The following is a 16,608-nucleotide window of genomic DNA, read 5'->3' on the forward strand; positions in this document are numbered from 1 at the left end:
TTACATGGCAAAATAGCACTAGTATGCAAAATTTATGATGTAGTAAAATCACTCTAATAAATAACATTGTTTGAATCATAAATAATATCAAGCTGCTTTATACATTTCTCACTCTGTCAAAAGTTAAAACAAAAGCCAGGTGCGATGGCTTGCACCTATAATCCCAGCTTCTGGGGAGGCTGAGGCAAGAGGATCACTTAAGCTCATGAGTTGAAGACCAGCCTGCATGATGTAGTGAGACTCCCATCTCAAAAAAACAGAAATCAAAACAAGAAACAAAATCTCCATCCTCACACAGATTTATAGTGGACATGTTGTCCAAGCTTAGACTGCAGTTTCAACAGCATTTTTCACACCTTGATACAGTGCAAAGGAAATTTGTTTGTCTCAAAATCTATTCAGTTGAGGAGTTTTCACCTAACTTTCACTTGGAAGAGATGAATCTGCAACATACTGACATGCTAAAAGGAAATATCAATAGAAGAATTTAACAAGATTCTTTAAATAGCTACTAAGCAATTAATATGTTCAGTTAAACTCATGCTTGTGGATTATTATCATCATTTGGCAGTTCCTATTTGTGTGAAGTCATTCTCAAAGATGAAATATGTTATAAATAAATATTAAGAGGGCAATTAGGTAAGAAAAAGACATTCAGATTGGAAAGGAAGTAAGACTACCTCTAGTCATGTATGACATGCTCTTGTACCAAATATAGAAAATCCTAAGGAATGAAATGAAGAAAACAATTCCATTTACAATGCATCAAAAAGAATAAAATACTTAGGAATAAATTTAACCAGAGAAGTTCAAGCCTTGTGCACTAAAAACTGTGCACATTGAAAGAAAATAAAGACGACCTAAATAAATGGAAAAATATCGTATGTTTGTGATCAGAAAGGTAAATATTATGAAGATGGCATTATTCCCCAAACTGTTGTGCAGATTCAACACAATCCCTATCAGAATCCCAGCAGCCTTTATTGCAGAAATTGAGAAGTTCATCCTAAAATGCAAGGGGCCATTTCATTACTTCATATGTGTGGCAGGGGAATGTGTGTTCAAGTAGGTGGAACACAGTAGTGGTTGAGACTTGCTGTTCGTTTAACCTGGTATGATCTTGTTGTAGGAGAATGACATCTTCCTGGGCTGGGAAAAAGGAGCTTATAAGAAATGGGGAAAGAGTAAGAAAAAGTGTTCAGATTTAACTCTAGAAGAAATGAAAAAACAGGCTGCTGTCCAGTGTCTTCGATCTGCTTCTGACGAAGTAAGTTTGCATTTTATTTCTAATACTTAAAAAAAGAAGGGGGTGCTTTAAGTTTACAAATGTAACAACTTGACCCAAAAAACTTAGGAAAATAGACTACTCATTATCTTACCACTGTAACATGAACATTATTACTTTTCCTTTATGTTAGTTTTTCATATATTCAAAGTTTTATAAAGTATATTCTTTTATATATGCTACTTTAGAGTTTACACAAAATTTTATATCCTGTTTTTGATTTAACGTGTTTCATCCTGTTTTTACGTTGTGTTTACTCTTTTTAGTGTCTAATTTGCATTTCATCAAATAATATTTCAACAGCAGTATAATATAATCTTTATTGCTGGATATCTATCTTGCTCTTGATTTTTTTTGTTATGCTATCTAAAATATTTTATGTGTGGTTTTTCTACATTATTTTTTTTGGATATATTCCTAGAAATGGGGTATGGGTTCACACACTTTAAAAGTACTATGTTTGCCTATGATTCATAATTTCTTTTTGTTTTTTAGAAAATATTATAAGATTATTTTATTCATCTTTTAGCACTTTATATACAATATTTCTCATGTCTTTCAGCATTCTGAAATAACAAAATAATTTTAGAATATTATCATCTATCTAAATTAATATTATGAATTTTTATGTAATCTCTGAGATCATAACTACTTAAAAATTATTTTGCTTTGACTGTGCTATTCGAAACAGTGTGGTTTAAGTACTTTTATGATGCAAGGTCAAATTGAGAAGATTTGACTTCCAGAAACTTTTTTCCTAACCTAAGTTGTTCAGAGGTCTGATGTTGGGATGGCCAGCTTTGCTACATTTGATAAACTGTGGAAGTTTATTCTGTCTGGCTACCACCTACTGCACATGCCTTTTAGCACTTACTTGTTCATTGTTTCCCACTGTGGGTTTTCATCCAACTTAGAATTGTCTATGAAAGCCTGGCTTTCCTGGCCATGTACTCAGGGTACCTTGTGTATACCTCAAATATTATGGCCTTCACATCCTAAATTGTTTGTTCGACTATGCTCACTGGGGCAAGGTTTGGGAGTTACCTGTTTTTTTTTTTTTTGAGACAAGAGTCTTGCTTGTTCTGTCATCCAGGCTCAAGTGCAGTGGCATCATAGCTCACTGCAACCTCAAACTCCTGGGCTCTACTCCTGAGCTCAAGTGATTAGTCTGCCTCTGCCTCCCCAGTAGCTTGGACCACAGGCATGCACCACTGCTACACCTGACAAATTTTTCTATCTTTAGTAGAGACAGGGTCTCGCTGTGGTTCAGGCTGGTCTCGAACTCCTGAGCTCAAGTGATCTTCCTGCGTTGGCCTCCCAGAGTGGTAGGGTTATGGGTATGAGGCGCAGTGCCTGGCCTGTCTTTTTTGTTTCCTACTGACTGGTAGAGTGAGTGCTTATCACATAGAAGGTGCTGAATTTCTCTTGAAATGAATCTAATATTCATTTGTTTAAAAAGCCTACCCTTTTCGTCCAATCCTTTTTCCTACTCCCAACTGTTTTCCTTTCCCCCACCCCTTTGATTTTTTTTAACTTCTGAATTTGTTGAGGCTGCTGTCTCATACACTATGGGCTAGGAATTTGGAAGTTACTGCTTATACCTTTAGTCAGGTATCATTTCATGACTACAAGAAGGAACGTAATTAGTCGAGTTTAGAAAAAATATAAATATGTATAAAGGATATAGGGCTATCTTACTGAAATCAGGTGTTGGAAGTGTAACAGCCTTAGGAGGGACCTGAACTGGGAACTATAGGAGGGGCAGACGAACTCACTTTCTGTAATGACTCGCAGTCTCTCATTTGCTTCTCTCTCTCTGTCTGAGTCATTGCCTCTCTTTCTGAACTCTGGCTTTCTGTGCTTTAGTACACATGTGATGAAGAGTGGCGATTCCAGCCCAACCTGACCCCTGAACTCTACAGTCCGGCACCATCTAGAAAGAGAATCTGATTGGCTGGGCTTGAGCCAGGTGTCCACCCTTGATTTGATAAGCCATGGCTTGCAGGAAGGGCTGCCTGGAGGTCCACCCCTTCAGCAGGGGCTGCAAGTGATGGGAGGTCTGCAGAGAAAACTGTGGTTAGACAGTAACCCAAATGGTGTTTTCTTCATGACACTGAGGGAGTAGATTGATAAAGTAATTTGGAGCTTTTAAAGGAATTCAGATGCAGATAGTTTTTTTGGTGAGAGGTTACTTCAGGTAAATTGTTTGAGCAAAATCCAAAGAAGCTGCTGAGTCATGGTTGGGAGGAAAATATGAGTAGGGCAATTTCAGTCTGAGAAAAGGTCTTATTTCTTCTTTGGACCAAAGTTGCTGAGAAATGACTCTAATCGTCAACTCACAGTGAAGCTGAGTAAACAACAAGAGCAGCTGAAATCAACTGTGAAAGAATGAAGAGGATAAAAACCTTGTAAGGGTAATGCAAGACCCTACTCGTATAGCTTGTTTAATTTGTTTATAGTTCATGCTAGGTGAGTATGTGGTATTCTCAAAAGAACTTGGTATTGGGTAGCAGCAGTACAAGGGAAGGATAGTGGTTTGCAAAGATCTTTGATTCTTTAGGTTATTGCTTTGCAAAATGCTTTTTTTTGCCTAGCTGTCATAGGTGAGATTTTTATTTTTGACTCCAATAAACCATACTTGTTCTATCTTGTTTTTCTCATTTTATAAAAAATTGTTGCATTGCTTTTTCCTAATAATGATTTTTTAAATCTTATCAAATTTAAATTGATTGAGGAAATGAATGTGCCAGCCATGTATCACGTGCTCAGTGATTACTTATGGAATGAGAAAGTCCTCAAGTCCCAGTTTCTTGCTCCAGAGCCACATGCTGTTGTGTGTGCATCAGTGTACAGATCCTGAAACCAGCTCTGCTGACTCTTGGGAAGCCAATGGAAAGAACTTAAACAGAACCCTCTCTAATTATTGCCTGAAGCAATAGAAAGAATCAGTGTGGTACTTTGTGAATTGTAGGCTGTGTCCCTTGGTTTTCTTTTTAGAATCTATCTGTTGGCTTTAATGGAAGGAAAGGAGCAAGGAGGACCTACATAGGAAATTATAATGCAAAATTTTATTTTATGTTTTGGCCACAACAAATGTTTGCTTATAAGTATGTTGTTCATTTCCTGGATACCAAGGACGGTAATGTTTGTGGTACTGTGCTATATGCTTTCCCACTGAGTTTAAATGTCCTCTTACAGCTCTTCTCAGTAAACTCCTTAGGTAGCCACTACCAGCTAATCACAGAAAACCCCACTAACAATTCAAGTTTACAATCTAGTAGATTAAAATGTTAATGACAATTACATGACAATAATAATATAGACAGTTATATTAGTTATAGGTGTAGGTAGGAAATAGTGGGGATGGTATGTGTCACGTGTGAGATGAATTCTTTTCTCATGTTTGTGTGTGTGACTATTATAGTTACAATTTGAACGATTTCTGTAAAAAAAAATCCATAGTTACCAGACTATTCACTGTTTCATGGTTTAAGGAGAATGGCTTACTTCTGACTCCACTTTTATATTCTTGGGTATTGTACTATACCTCCACTTTATCCTTGTAATAAGTTGAATCCCACGTTACAGCACATATCTTGACCTGCCCAGCTCAAAATTTTATTTGAGAGACATTGCCAAAACAGTATGACAACTCGGCTGTGTGTCAATAGTTGGTGACTATTTATTTCCCCAGGGAATTGTGGCCTTTGATGGGCTTTGTTGGTTGGTAGGTCCCAGCTGAAACTGCCTTTGCTAATTCCCTTTTCATTTACACATGCAAATAACATACAAGTCTCTAGGTATTCATTTTCTATAATATAGTTGTAATTGCAAATACATATATAAGCGTTTAGTTTGGCTGTGGTTAGTAATGGCGTCTGTTGAAGAGGTGCTATGATTAATAAGCAACTCAAACCCTCCCTCAGATGCATATTCTTTATTAAATGTTAGTGTTCTGAGTGGTCTGTTTCATTTCTGTTATCAGTGGACATGGTATATACCTGATACTGTTAAATAAGTCCAGGCTGCTCTTGCTTTCCCCATCTAAAAAAATAGAAAACAATATCGAACAGCGCCCCAACTATTGTTTTTTTTTTTTTTTTTTTTTTTTTGCATCCTCAGGTTTACTTGGTTCTGTTTTCTCCACCCGCAAAGTTAGGGCTTTTTTAATATTGTTTGTTTTTGTTTTGTTTTTACTAAGTAGTTATATTTCTATTTTATTTTTATTGAGCCACTTAAAACTGAGTCAAAGCTAGTATTTCATCTCCCACTTTGAGGGTGGTTAGAAGGTTAGAAACTTAAAAGGCTCTGTTTGGAGAGTAAATAGAATGCAATGACAACTTTTTTTAGTTAAGTTAGTTTTAAAAGGGACAGTGCTGCAGCTTACCCTGGATAACTGACTAGATCTATTGTTGTTTAAAGAGCCTTCTAGAGGATTTATGCCCTCAGTATAGTGGAGTATTATCATTTCACTTGCTCATATTCTCACATTCAGCTAAGCTCCCCAGTATAACTCTTTTTGCCAGCAAAAGTACAGAGTACCTCTTAGTATTTTGCATATGTATTATTTATATGCTGTACAGGGTTGTACATACAAAAACATGTAATATTCCATGGCAGTTTACTTTCAGGGTTAATTTTGGTCATATACAGCTGGCCCCTCATCCATGGGTTCCGCATGTGTGGATTCAACCAACCACAGATCAAAAACATTCAGAAAAAATGAGATGGATTATTGCATACTGAACATGTACGGACTTTTTTCTTGTCATTATTCCCTAAACAATACAGTATAATGACTAATTACATAGCATTTGCATTGTATTAGGTATTGTGGGTGATCTAGAAATGATTTAAAGTAAACTGGAAGGGCTGGGCGAGGTGGCTCATACCTGTCATCCCAGCACCTTGGGAGGCTAATGCGGGAGGGTGGCTTGAGCCCAGGAGTTCCGGGCTGCAGTGAGCTATGATCATGCTACTGAACTCCAACCTGGGTGACAGAGCAAGACCCTGTCTCTAAATAAACAACAACAACAACAACAAAGTAAAATATACAGGAGGATGTGCATAGGTTATGTGCAAATACTATGCCATGTTATATAAGGGACTTGAGCATCCACAGATCTTGTTATCCATAGTGGGGGGAGCAGGCATGTCCTGGAACCAATCTAACACAGGGATGACTGTATATTCTTGGCATGTAGACTGTTGAACCTAACTTTTTCTAGGTAGTAATAAGAGCATGGTCTGGATGCTTTATGTACATTGTACGAAGTGATGCTGTGCTCCCTCTACAGGCCAGACCCCCCTGAGAAGAAACCAGTGGTTACTAAGCCGAGAATGCTCACAATTGCTGTGTTGTCACAGTCATCCTTGGCCAGGGAAGCCTTGGCCTTATCTCTTTGGGAATATAGATGGATCTAGAGTATTCAAGGAAACTTATAGCCTATAAAAAGACTTTGGGTTTTCCTCTGATAAGCTGTGACGTGCTGGAGGGTTTGGAGAGGAGTAATGCAGGCTGACTTAAATGCTGATCAGATGCTGATCAGGTCACACTTGCAGCATTGAGACTAGACAGGGTCGGGTGAGCTGGGTAGATGGAGTGGGCAGAGGGCAGACATGGAGAACCCAGTTAGGACACTGTTGCATTGGTCCAGAGGTAAATGATGGTGAGAACTAAATAGATTTTGAAGGCAGGGCTGACAGGATTGGATGTGGACTAGACAAAGAGGGAGAAGAGTCAAGGAAAATAACTAAGGTTTTTAGTCTGAGCAACTGCAAGAATGTACTTTCTGTTTACTAAGGAAAAAGAACCTAAGGAAGGCACATCTTTGTGGAAGGGTGGGTATGAATAAAGATTTAAGTATGAAATGCCTCCTATCAAAGAGCTAAGAGGAGATTTTGAAAAGGCAGTTGAATATGCATGCCTAGGGTGGCAGGGCTGAGTGGTTGTGGGGGATGAGCATTGGATAATGGAGCATTTTCTTGTTTGTTTATCTAGCCCAGATCTTTTTTTTTTTTTTTTTTTTTTTTTTAATTTGAGACAGAGTCTTGCTCTGTCACCTTGGCTAGAATGCAGTGGTATCATCATAGCTCACTGCAACATCAAACTACTGGGCTCAAGGGATCCTCCTGCCTCAGCCTCCTGAGTAGCTGGGACTATAGGTGCGAGCCACCACTCCCGGCTAGTTATTTCTATTTTTTTGTAGAGACAGGGTCTCCCTCTTGCTCAGGCTCGTCTTGAATTCCTGAGCTCAAGTGATCGTCCCACCTCGGCCTCCCAGAGTGCTAGGATTATAGGCGTGAGCCACTGCGCTCAGCCTTTCTGACTTTTTTTTAGAGAAGGAGGAAAATTGGGATTTTTACAAGAAATTTCCTGATCTTTGAAATGTTGAAAAGTAAGGCTATGAAAAAGGAAATCAAAGAGGGAAGGGCTTGTATACAAATCTGAGAGTAAGGTGAGCAAAAGGGTATAAAAATAGGCATGTGTGGGGTTAGGGTATCGAGTACGAAAACAGGCTGAAAGCATGAAGAGCGGAAAGGAAGCCCTGGGAAGGGGCCAGAGGACAGCACCGTGAGTCTGTGTAGTCACTGAGGCTGAAGAGGCCAGGTGCTAGGGGCATAGTTGGAGACCCCTGTGCCCTCTCATGATGGCATCGTCCCCATCCCTCTCGGAGTCACCACTGTACCCAACTTGGTATTTATTTCCCCACGCATATTTTTATACATTTACTAAATGTTGTACACAAATACGTAGCATTATTTTGCATGTTCTTAAACTTCATATAAATGATACGATACTCTGTATGTTTTGCAACTTTCTTCTAGTTCACATTTTTTAAAATATATCTGTTTTGATAATGTGATCTTATATTTTTTCATTCCTAAGTAGTTGTCCATTGTGAGACTTATAAAGGTACTTAATCCATTCTCCTGTATCTGTTCTCCTGGTAATGGACCTTTTAGTTCCCCATTTTTGGCTGTTAAAGAGTGTAATAAGGAATACCCTTGTACCCTTACCCTTGTGCATATGTATAATACCTCTTCTAGTGTATATACTTAGGCATCAGATTACTGGATTGAAGCCAGTGGGTTTTTTGTTTGTTTTTAATGTTTTTAGCCTTACAGACTCGAGTATTTGATGAAAGGTGTGGACCTATCCATAAAGTTATACATAAGCTTTTCTTATATGAATTATTTTTATATACCCATTGGTAATGTCTTTAAGAGTTCATGCTTCCTAGATTAAAAATAATTGTTGTAAGTTCTGCTTTGAAAAACTGACTGTTCTTGTTAACTGAACAATGAGATGTGACAAATAGTATTCAGACATTCAACCCAGAGCCTTCCGAACTTCTGTCCTCAATCTCCTTCAGGAAGTTTAGTTGTTATAGGAGGAAAATGGATCTGAAGAGAAAAGGAGGTGCCATCTCCAAGTTAAAGGAAGAAACAGGACTTTGTTATACTTACATTAAAAAATAGAATCTGCCTAAATCAACAAGATGTTATAGTGAACTTGGAAAGTTGAAGGACTTAATTCAAGTTAAAGTATTTCCTCCTTTTGTAAATGATAAAATGGAGGCTCAGAGAAGTTAAATAACTTGTCCATCTTCCCACAGCACAGCAGGTCTGATGAGTGCAGACCATGTTCTCTCTGCATTACATCGCTCTGCTAAAGAGTGGTACAGAGCAGAGATCTCTTTTTCTAAGCCTTGATGGATCATGTTGTTTAATCATTATTTATAAGAAGTTGATGTCTTCTACTTTTTATCACAAATTTTAACTGTCTTTTCTCCATCATTTTAAGAGTATATAATCATGCCCTACATCTCTTCCTCCCTGGCACATACTAGATATTTGATATAATATTTATCCATTAGATACTTCTCTTCTCCTCTGTATCATGTTCTAGAGAGCACATGTACATAAGAGCTAGAGGCAGGCCAATTTTTGTAGATCCTTCTGTGTTCAAGGATAGGAAACATTGCCCTCTTGCAGGTGCCTTGGCAGAAAAAGTGTTTTAGTTTTGTTGGTTTTTAAAACTTTGTATTACTTCTTTGGCCACTGAAGGCACAAGTTTGTGAACCCTGGGATATATTCTCAGTCCTCAGATTTGCTTTGTTTATTGGCTTAACATTAATGTAGTTCTAAATTTTAAAAGGGTTTAAAAAACTTCTAGTCATTAAAGTATGGGATTAATCCCTTACTGTCCTGTAAAATGATTATTGTTATCATCAGCAATCATGCTTTTGGTATCTAGTTGGGCTTCTTCCCACTAGTCTTCTATCTGTGCTTTAGAAATAAAGTCTAAGATCTGAAAAACTGTAATAAAAGAGCTCCACGTATAGGGAAGGGCTAAACACAGAGTGTTTGGAAGCCTGTGCCTTGGTTATTGTTATGTGACAAAGTATACCAAAACTTAGTGGCTTGAAACGACCATTTTATTTCTCATGATTCTGTGGATTAGCTAGGGCTCAGCTGGGAGGTTCTTCTGCTGGGTTTGCTTGGGTTCTTATGCAGCTGCAGTTAGATGGCAGCTGGGACTAGAACAACCAGGATTAATCTCTTCATATGACTGGTGCTTCAGCTGGCGTGTCTAGGAGCTTTGACCTCTGTCCACATGGCAGATGGAACCCAGGAGTTAGCCTTCCAAGAGATCATGTGTCACACTTGCTAATGTCTCATGTGAAGAAGCCCAGTCACTGTTGGAGGGGCCCAAACTTGGAGCAAGTGCTAGGAGACATGGTTCATTGGGGGCACCAGAGTAGTAGGCTTGCCCCTATCAGTTACTTTCTGGAGAGATTGAATAGACAGGTTCTGGACTTCGGGACAGTAGGCACCCCTGAGGAAAAGCATGAGACACCATAATGGAAATTGGAGAATAAATGAAAGTTAGCAAATTGATGGGTAAACTCCCCATCTGCTTCTGGTTCCTGGCTGCCAAACACTGACAAATAGGTTTGTATTCCAAGGGTAGAAGTATGGAGGATTTCTCTCTGAGGAAGAGGTTGCTGTAAAGAGGAAATATTCAAGGGCCAAGACGATCTCTTGAAAATTATAAACATGATAATAGAAATGAAAAACTCAATAGAAGATTTGGAAGATAGGAAATCTCCCAGAAAGTAGAACAAAAAGATACAGAAATGATAAGTGGGAGAGAAAAAAAATTCGGGACCAGTACAGGAAAGTCAATAACCAGCTATTACACCATTTTCCAGATGTGGAAACTGAGGCTTTGATAGGTAAATAAGTTATATAGGATCAGTTAGTTAACCCGGGGATGAAATTTAAACCCAGATCTCTTTGACTCCACTATGCTGTTGCAAAGGGGACAGGCAGTTAAGTGCCACAGAGGATCATATTGGTTAGTGGTCATAGTGTTGGGGTGGGAACACTTGTCCATTAAGGGCATATCCAATCTAAATGAGCTGTCCATAAAAGATTAACCTGTGAGATGATTAATATGGCAACATATTAATGAGGGGTCAGAATTCATAGGTATTCTCAGGTTCAGAGAGATGAAATGGCATGCATGCCCTTCGCTGCTCGGTGAATGTGGCAGGGCAGGAATTCAGACCCAGGCCTGCAGGACCCCAAGAAACCTTCAAATATGGTGAGGAGAGAGAATATGGCAGAGTAAGTCACATTGCCTTTGTTTACTTTACACTAGTAACTAAGGTCATGAGTTGAGAAGGAAGGGAAGTGTGGAGAGGATAGAGAAGCCTTGGGAATGTTGTGGGGATGGAAAACGATAGGAATTTGCCAGGAACATACAAGAATCTCTCAGAAGTAACAGGACACTAGATGCTGTATTTGACCGAGGCCCAGTCTCCATCATTACATAACTGTCTTCAAGCCTTCCCCACAGCCTAGGAGCAGAGTGCATGTCAGTGTCGGTCAGAGGGGGAGACAGCAGACCTTGGGGTCCAGGCAGGAACCAGAGGTATTTTGGTGATCTGCATCAGGTTAATTATCTTGTTACTCCTCCGGCCTCAAACTGAATCATAGCAAATATTAAAGGTATTTTTGAAGCAATGAGTCTAAAAAAGAGATTTTAGAAAATGGAAGATGTGTGAAATCTAGAAATGGCACCAAGATTTAAGTGACTAAGGCGACAGGGACTCTCAGATGTATATGTCATCTTAGTTTATCCTGGTGAATCTTGAGAGGAAAATGGTGGTGTTCTCAAGTTCAGAGACAGGAGTGCCGTTGCTGCCCAGTGAATGTGGCAGGGCGGGAGTTCAGACCCAGGCCTGCAGGACTCTGAACCCAAATACATTCCATTCAGCACAGAAAAGTTAAGAGTTATTAGCATGTAAACTTCAGAAGGGCGGGATGCTCATAACCATTTGTTCACTGGATGAGTGAATGATGAACCGGTAGCTGGCTGGCCACGCATCCACAATTGCTTACCAAATGTATACTGAAATCTGCCAGTCCCTGTATGTGGCTTACCACTTTGCAGATTGGGAGCATGTAACTTGAATTTTAGAGTGCTTTTGTGGTTTGCAGAGTGTTTTTACACCTGTGTGTTGAATGCTGGGAAATGGCTGGGTATTATTCATTTTACAGTTAGGAGAAGTAGTTCATGAGTACAGGGGTAGAGTGTTAGCATTTTTTACCCTATAGTATGTGCTCCTTTTGAGTGGTTACTAAAATATAAATATAATTTAATCTTTCTTGGATTCTTAAGATACTATTGGTATAAGAATATTCAAAGTATTCTTGAATTCCCTTATGGATATGGTATACTATTAAAATATTACTAAAATTCTCTAGTAGTTTATATCATAATTGGGAAAGTGAATAAAATTTCTAATTAACAGCTCTAAATTAACACTTCAGATAATACCTGTCAGGAGACAACAGGTGTGATGGCAGCTTCTGATGTCCCTTTATGCCTCTCAGTTTGCTATGATGATAACCTAGTGTTCTCACGATCTTTTAAAAAAAATGTAAGTAGGATGCTGCAGGTAGTCAAGGGAAGAAAACAAAAACTTATTTGGTAGAGCTTGCTTTTACAGAGTAGGGAGTAAGCTCTTTTACTATTTAAATATGAAAGCAATATATATATGTATGTAAAATATATAAGTAGGCAAATATATATCACTTGTTCTTGTATTTTATATATATATATGTATATTTGCTCTCATATATAAATAAATATATATTTGTGTATAGGTAGTTAATTTCCAAAAACTAAAACATTAAAAAAAGGTCCGGTCACTAGATTGTAATGATCATTCTGTGATAGTATATTAAATGGCAGCCCATTTTAGAGTATTGAAACAAGTTTAATAAGCGATCCCTAGAGGTTCAGTGTTCTGCATTGGAGAGTAGCCCTAGGTTTAAAAACGTAGTGACATAGGCTTGCTGTACAGAACAGTATGCAGCATGTCAGCTGACACTGGTGTTAGTTTCATGATCTGAAGGAAATGGAATATAATTGCCGTACTCGTCACACCTTGAGCATTATGGTAAGCAGGCTCTATCTGATAGAATTGTGTAGTCGAGCAATATTTATGACTAATATCTGCCATGGTTTTAAAAAGTATTCTTTAAGGAAAGGGCAGCTCTTCTTGTCTGGCCCATTTTTCTGTCTTCCTATTAAAAGCTGTGGTATGATGTGGATGGAATATAACTATGATGTTTACAATTAACCATTTTCATAACAGTCTGTTTTCTTGCTACTCAAACTATGAAACTGTTGAGATTTCTTATTGAGGATATCTATAATACTTGTGCTGAGTCATTTTGAGTTAAAGTGAATGGGGTAAAGGTCTATTTTTAGTCCCTCAAGGCCCAGTGAGGGTGCTGGGTTAGCAGAATGCTCTGTCATGTGCATCTGTTCATGTTGTGCCCACCGAAAGAGACTTGATTCTAATGAACTAGGACTTTTTTGGTTACTAAGTAAATCTAAAGATGTGCATTCACTTTGTTATACATTGTAAAAGATTTTTCTTTTTTGTGAGAAATAAAGGATCTTAAGTTTAAAAGTATACATCGTAAAAGGTTATTTGCTTGTGCCTGTTTTCAACATTCATTTTTCTTTAAGGTTGACTCTTATTTTTATCCTCCTATTTCCAGATTCTTCCATGCACTCTCCTTAAGTTTTATCCCAATTCTGTATAGAGGCTTATACCCTGATCCTGACCCTTAAAAAAGACAAAGCTTTCACATTCACTCCCAGTATTGACTTACATTCTCTGGACTGCTTTTTTTGTTGGAGTCATGAGTGTTCCTGTTTCTTTAAAAAGAAAAAAAATTACCCTATTTTCTTTAGACTGTGAGCTCTGAGGGGACTAAGATGAGGTTTTTGTGATTTTCCTTTGTATTGGATCTGGTACAAGACCTTGCTCACATAAATACTTAGTATTCTTTTTGATGGTGACTGACTTTTGGCAATATGATGGGCATTTAGGCCCTTAAGTCTGCCCCTTGAGCAGTATGATATGCCTTTGAAAAGACAGAAGCCATTCTGGGAGTTACATGAATATTTTCACATTTTATCAGTAAGTTCCATTTAATATACTTTATTAGTAAAATATGTATACTAATTTGGGTCTGCAAGCCTATAATTTTAAAACTCTGGTATTCACTTAAATATCGGTAACGTATTTATTTTGGAACATGGAAAATTTGTAAGACCTTTGTGTTAAAAGTATATAAATACCTGATTTTTACATACCTGGCAGTAACCTAACGTATCTTTCTGTTGTCGTGCAGAGCTCTGGTATCGAGACTTTAGTGGAGGAGCTCTGCTCCAGACTGAAAGACCTTCAGAGTAAGCAAGGTGAGGGCACCACTTCGAAAGCGCTGTGTGCACACACACCAGGATCGTATCCCCAAGGAATCTGGTTTGAGGAAAATCTTAGAATTGATCATAAAAAAGAACAAGAAGAATAAAGTCTTGATGTTTAGTGTGTGTCACCAGGCCAGCCTCATGCTCCATCTTTAGCTCTGTTAGTGGCTTCTGTGTCAGCCCAGCAGTCACTTGCAGAGAGCTCTGCTCCCAAGGGAGATACTTATTCCACAGGTGCCCTCATATATATGAAACATTTCATTTTTTGTCTTAAAGTTGAAGCTCAGAGATTGAGAGCAATATTTTTTTTCCCTCTCCCCATCCTCACCCCTCTGTTAATACCTGCCTATTGATATTAAAGCCTTCAAAGGTGTTGACAGTAATTATTTCAGGTTTAGAAGGGACTTCTGTTTTGACTCTCGAATTTTTTGGACAGGCAGACTTGATAAGCTCAGTAAGTCATTTTGATACATGAACCCTCCTCATAGCTGCTTTTCCTACCCCCTGTAGTCCCTAAGAATGAGGCCAACATGTTAAGGTTAAGAGTTCCTGTTTCCTTGCCTTCTCTCTCTCTCTTTTTTTTTTTTTTGGAGACAGTCTCACTCTGTTGCCCAGGCTAGAGTGCCATGGCGTCAGCCTAGCTCACAGCAGCCTCAAGCTCCTGGGCTCAAGCAATCCTTCTGCCTCAGCCTCCTGAGTAGCCAGGACTACAGGCATGCACCACCATGCCTGGCTAATTTTTTCTATATATTTTTAGTTGTCCAGATAATTTCTTTCTATTTTTTTAGTAGAGACGGGGTCTCACTCTTGCTCAGGCTGGTCTCAAACTCCCGAGCTCAAGCGATCCTCCCGCCTCGGTCTCCCAGAGTGCTAGGATTATAGGCGTGAGCCACAGTGCCCGGCCCCTTGCCTTCTCTTAATGGTTGAAGTATCCTGGTCTAAGCTAAGAGAATAGCCCTTTTTTCTATTTTAGTTGAAATACAGCCCTTGCTTATCTCCATGTTAAGTAACAGCTAATTGTAATGAAGCATGTTCTTTACAGATTAGTATTAGTCAAGATGAGTCAATTTAAAGTCCACAAGTGCAGAATTTTGTTAGAAAATATTTTTGGAATCTAAACAGATGTTCTCTCCTTTTGGTCTAAAGAATAAGTACACAGGGGATGTCGTCTCTTAAGTGCCTCTAGAGCACTGTATCAGTGACAAGATGGAAAACTCTCACCTGTCAGCCTAATGCTAATGTGATTTAACCAAAGAATTCCCTTTAGCATACTGAAGAAATAGATTTTTATTAAAAAGACATACTGTATAGAGTTCTCTTTTTAAGCCACAAAAGTCTCTGTCATTTCTGATTAAAATTAATTGAGAAACTTTTAAAAACTTGGGCATTTATTATCTAGATGTAAGACAAATATTTCTGAATTTTTGTTTCATAACAGAAGAGAAGATTCACAAAAAGTTAGAGGGGTCTCCCTCTCCAGAGGCAGAATTATCCCCTACAGCAAAGGATCAAGTGGAAATGTATGTAACATTGTATTCAGTAATAAAGTGTGCATTTGTTAAAATCAGACTAATAACTGCTACATGGTTTCTGTTGTTGTTTATCATCTTCTATTTAGTTCCATATTTCATATTTAGGAAACACTGAGCACTTATCATGTGCTTGACACTTAAAATTCATAGGCAAATAAGGTGGTTCTATCCTTATGCATATTCAGTATTTGTGAAATGAATGAATGAAACAAATTGTTTATTAAGTCCCTTCCTGTACTATTACCTTTGAAATTTACAGCAGTCCTTTGAGACAGCAATAAGAAATGATGATCACCCTTGTTTACAAATAAGAACGCTGAGTTCCCACTGCTTATTGCAAAGGGAACATGGGCAAATCTTTGTCCTTGCCAAATGTGTTTCCTAAAGATACTTTCAGTTCTTTCTTTCTAAATGATTAGTATTAAAATAATCTGCATTATAAGCAGACTTCCATATTATATATTTTATTTTACTCTCCTGAACCTCTAAAACCTAAGAGGAAAAAATAGTGCTTAGTTAATTTGTATAGACCTGCACTGTCCAACACAGTATCCACAAGCCAGTTGTGGCTATTGAGCACTTGATATTTGACTGGTTCAAATTCAGATGTGCTGAGTATAAAATTCTCACAGATTTCAACGACTTAATATAAAAAGTATAAAGTATTGCATTAAACATTTTAAAATATTGATTACATGTTGAAATGATAATATGAATTTATTTGGTTAAATAAAATGTTATTGGAATTAATTTCACCTGTTTCTTATGCTTTTAATGTGATAGCTAGAACATTTAAAATTACGCATGAAGCTCATGATATATTTCTGTTGGACAGCGTCAGTATAGACTAAGGAGGAGAGTCAATCTCAGGCTCTTTGAAAACATGGCCTTTTACCACTTTAGGGTGTGACCTTGGGTGTTGCTTTTAGAACAGCAGTTCCTTCAGTAGCCAACACAACTTTAAATTCTTCCTTTGGCATCTATTCTAC

General features: G+C 38.1%; 1 protein-coding gene across 4 annotated transcripts in view; it reads left to right on the forward strand.

Annotated features, from left to right (window-relative positions):
- Positions 1-16,608, forward strand: part of KIAA0232 (KIAA0232 ortholog) — an 87,495-nt gene that overhangs the window by 49,669 nt on the left and 21,218 nt on the right. For all 4 annotated transcript variants that reach the window (XM_045529068.1, XM_045529069.1, XM_045529071.1 and 1 more), the window contains exons 3-5: positions 1,130-1,267; positions 14,012-14,078; positions 15,526-15,607. In XM_045529068.1, coding sequence (XP_045385024.1) covers positions 1,130-1,267; positions 14,012-14,078; positions 15,526-15,607 — 287 coding nt within the window. The remainder of the gene's footprint in view (positions 1-1,129; positions 1,268-14,011; positions 14,079-15,525; positions 15,608-16,608) is intronic.

Source organism: Lemur catta, chromosome 17 (assembly GCF_020740605.2).
Source record: "Lemur catta isolate mLemCat1 chromosome 17, mLemCat1.pri, whole genome shotgun sequence".
Classification (NCBI taxonomy): Eukaryota; Metazoa; Chordata; class Mammalia; order Primates; family Lemuridae; genus Lemur; species Lemur catta.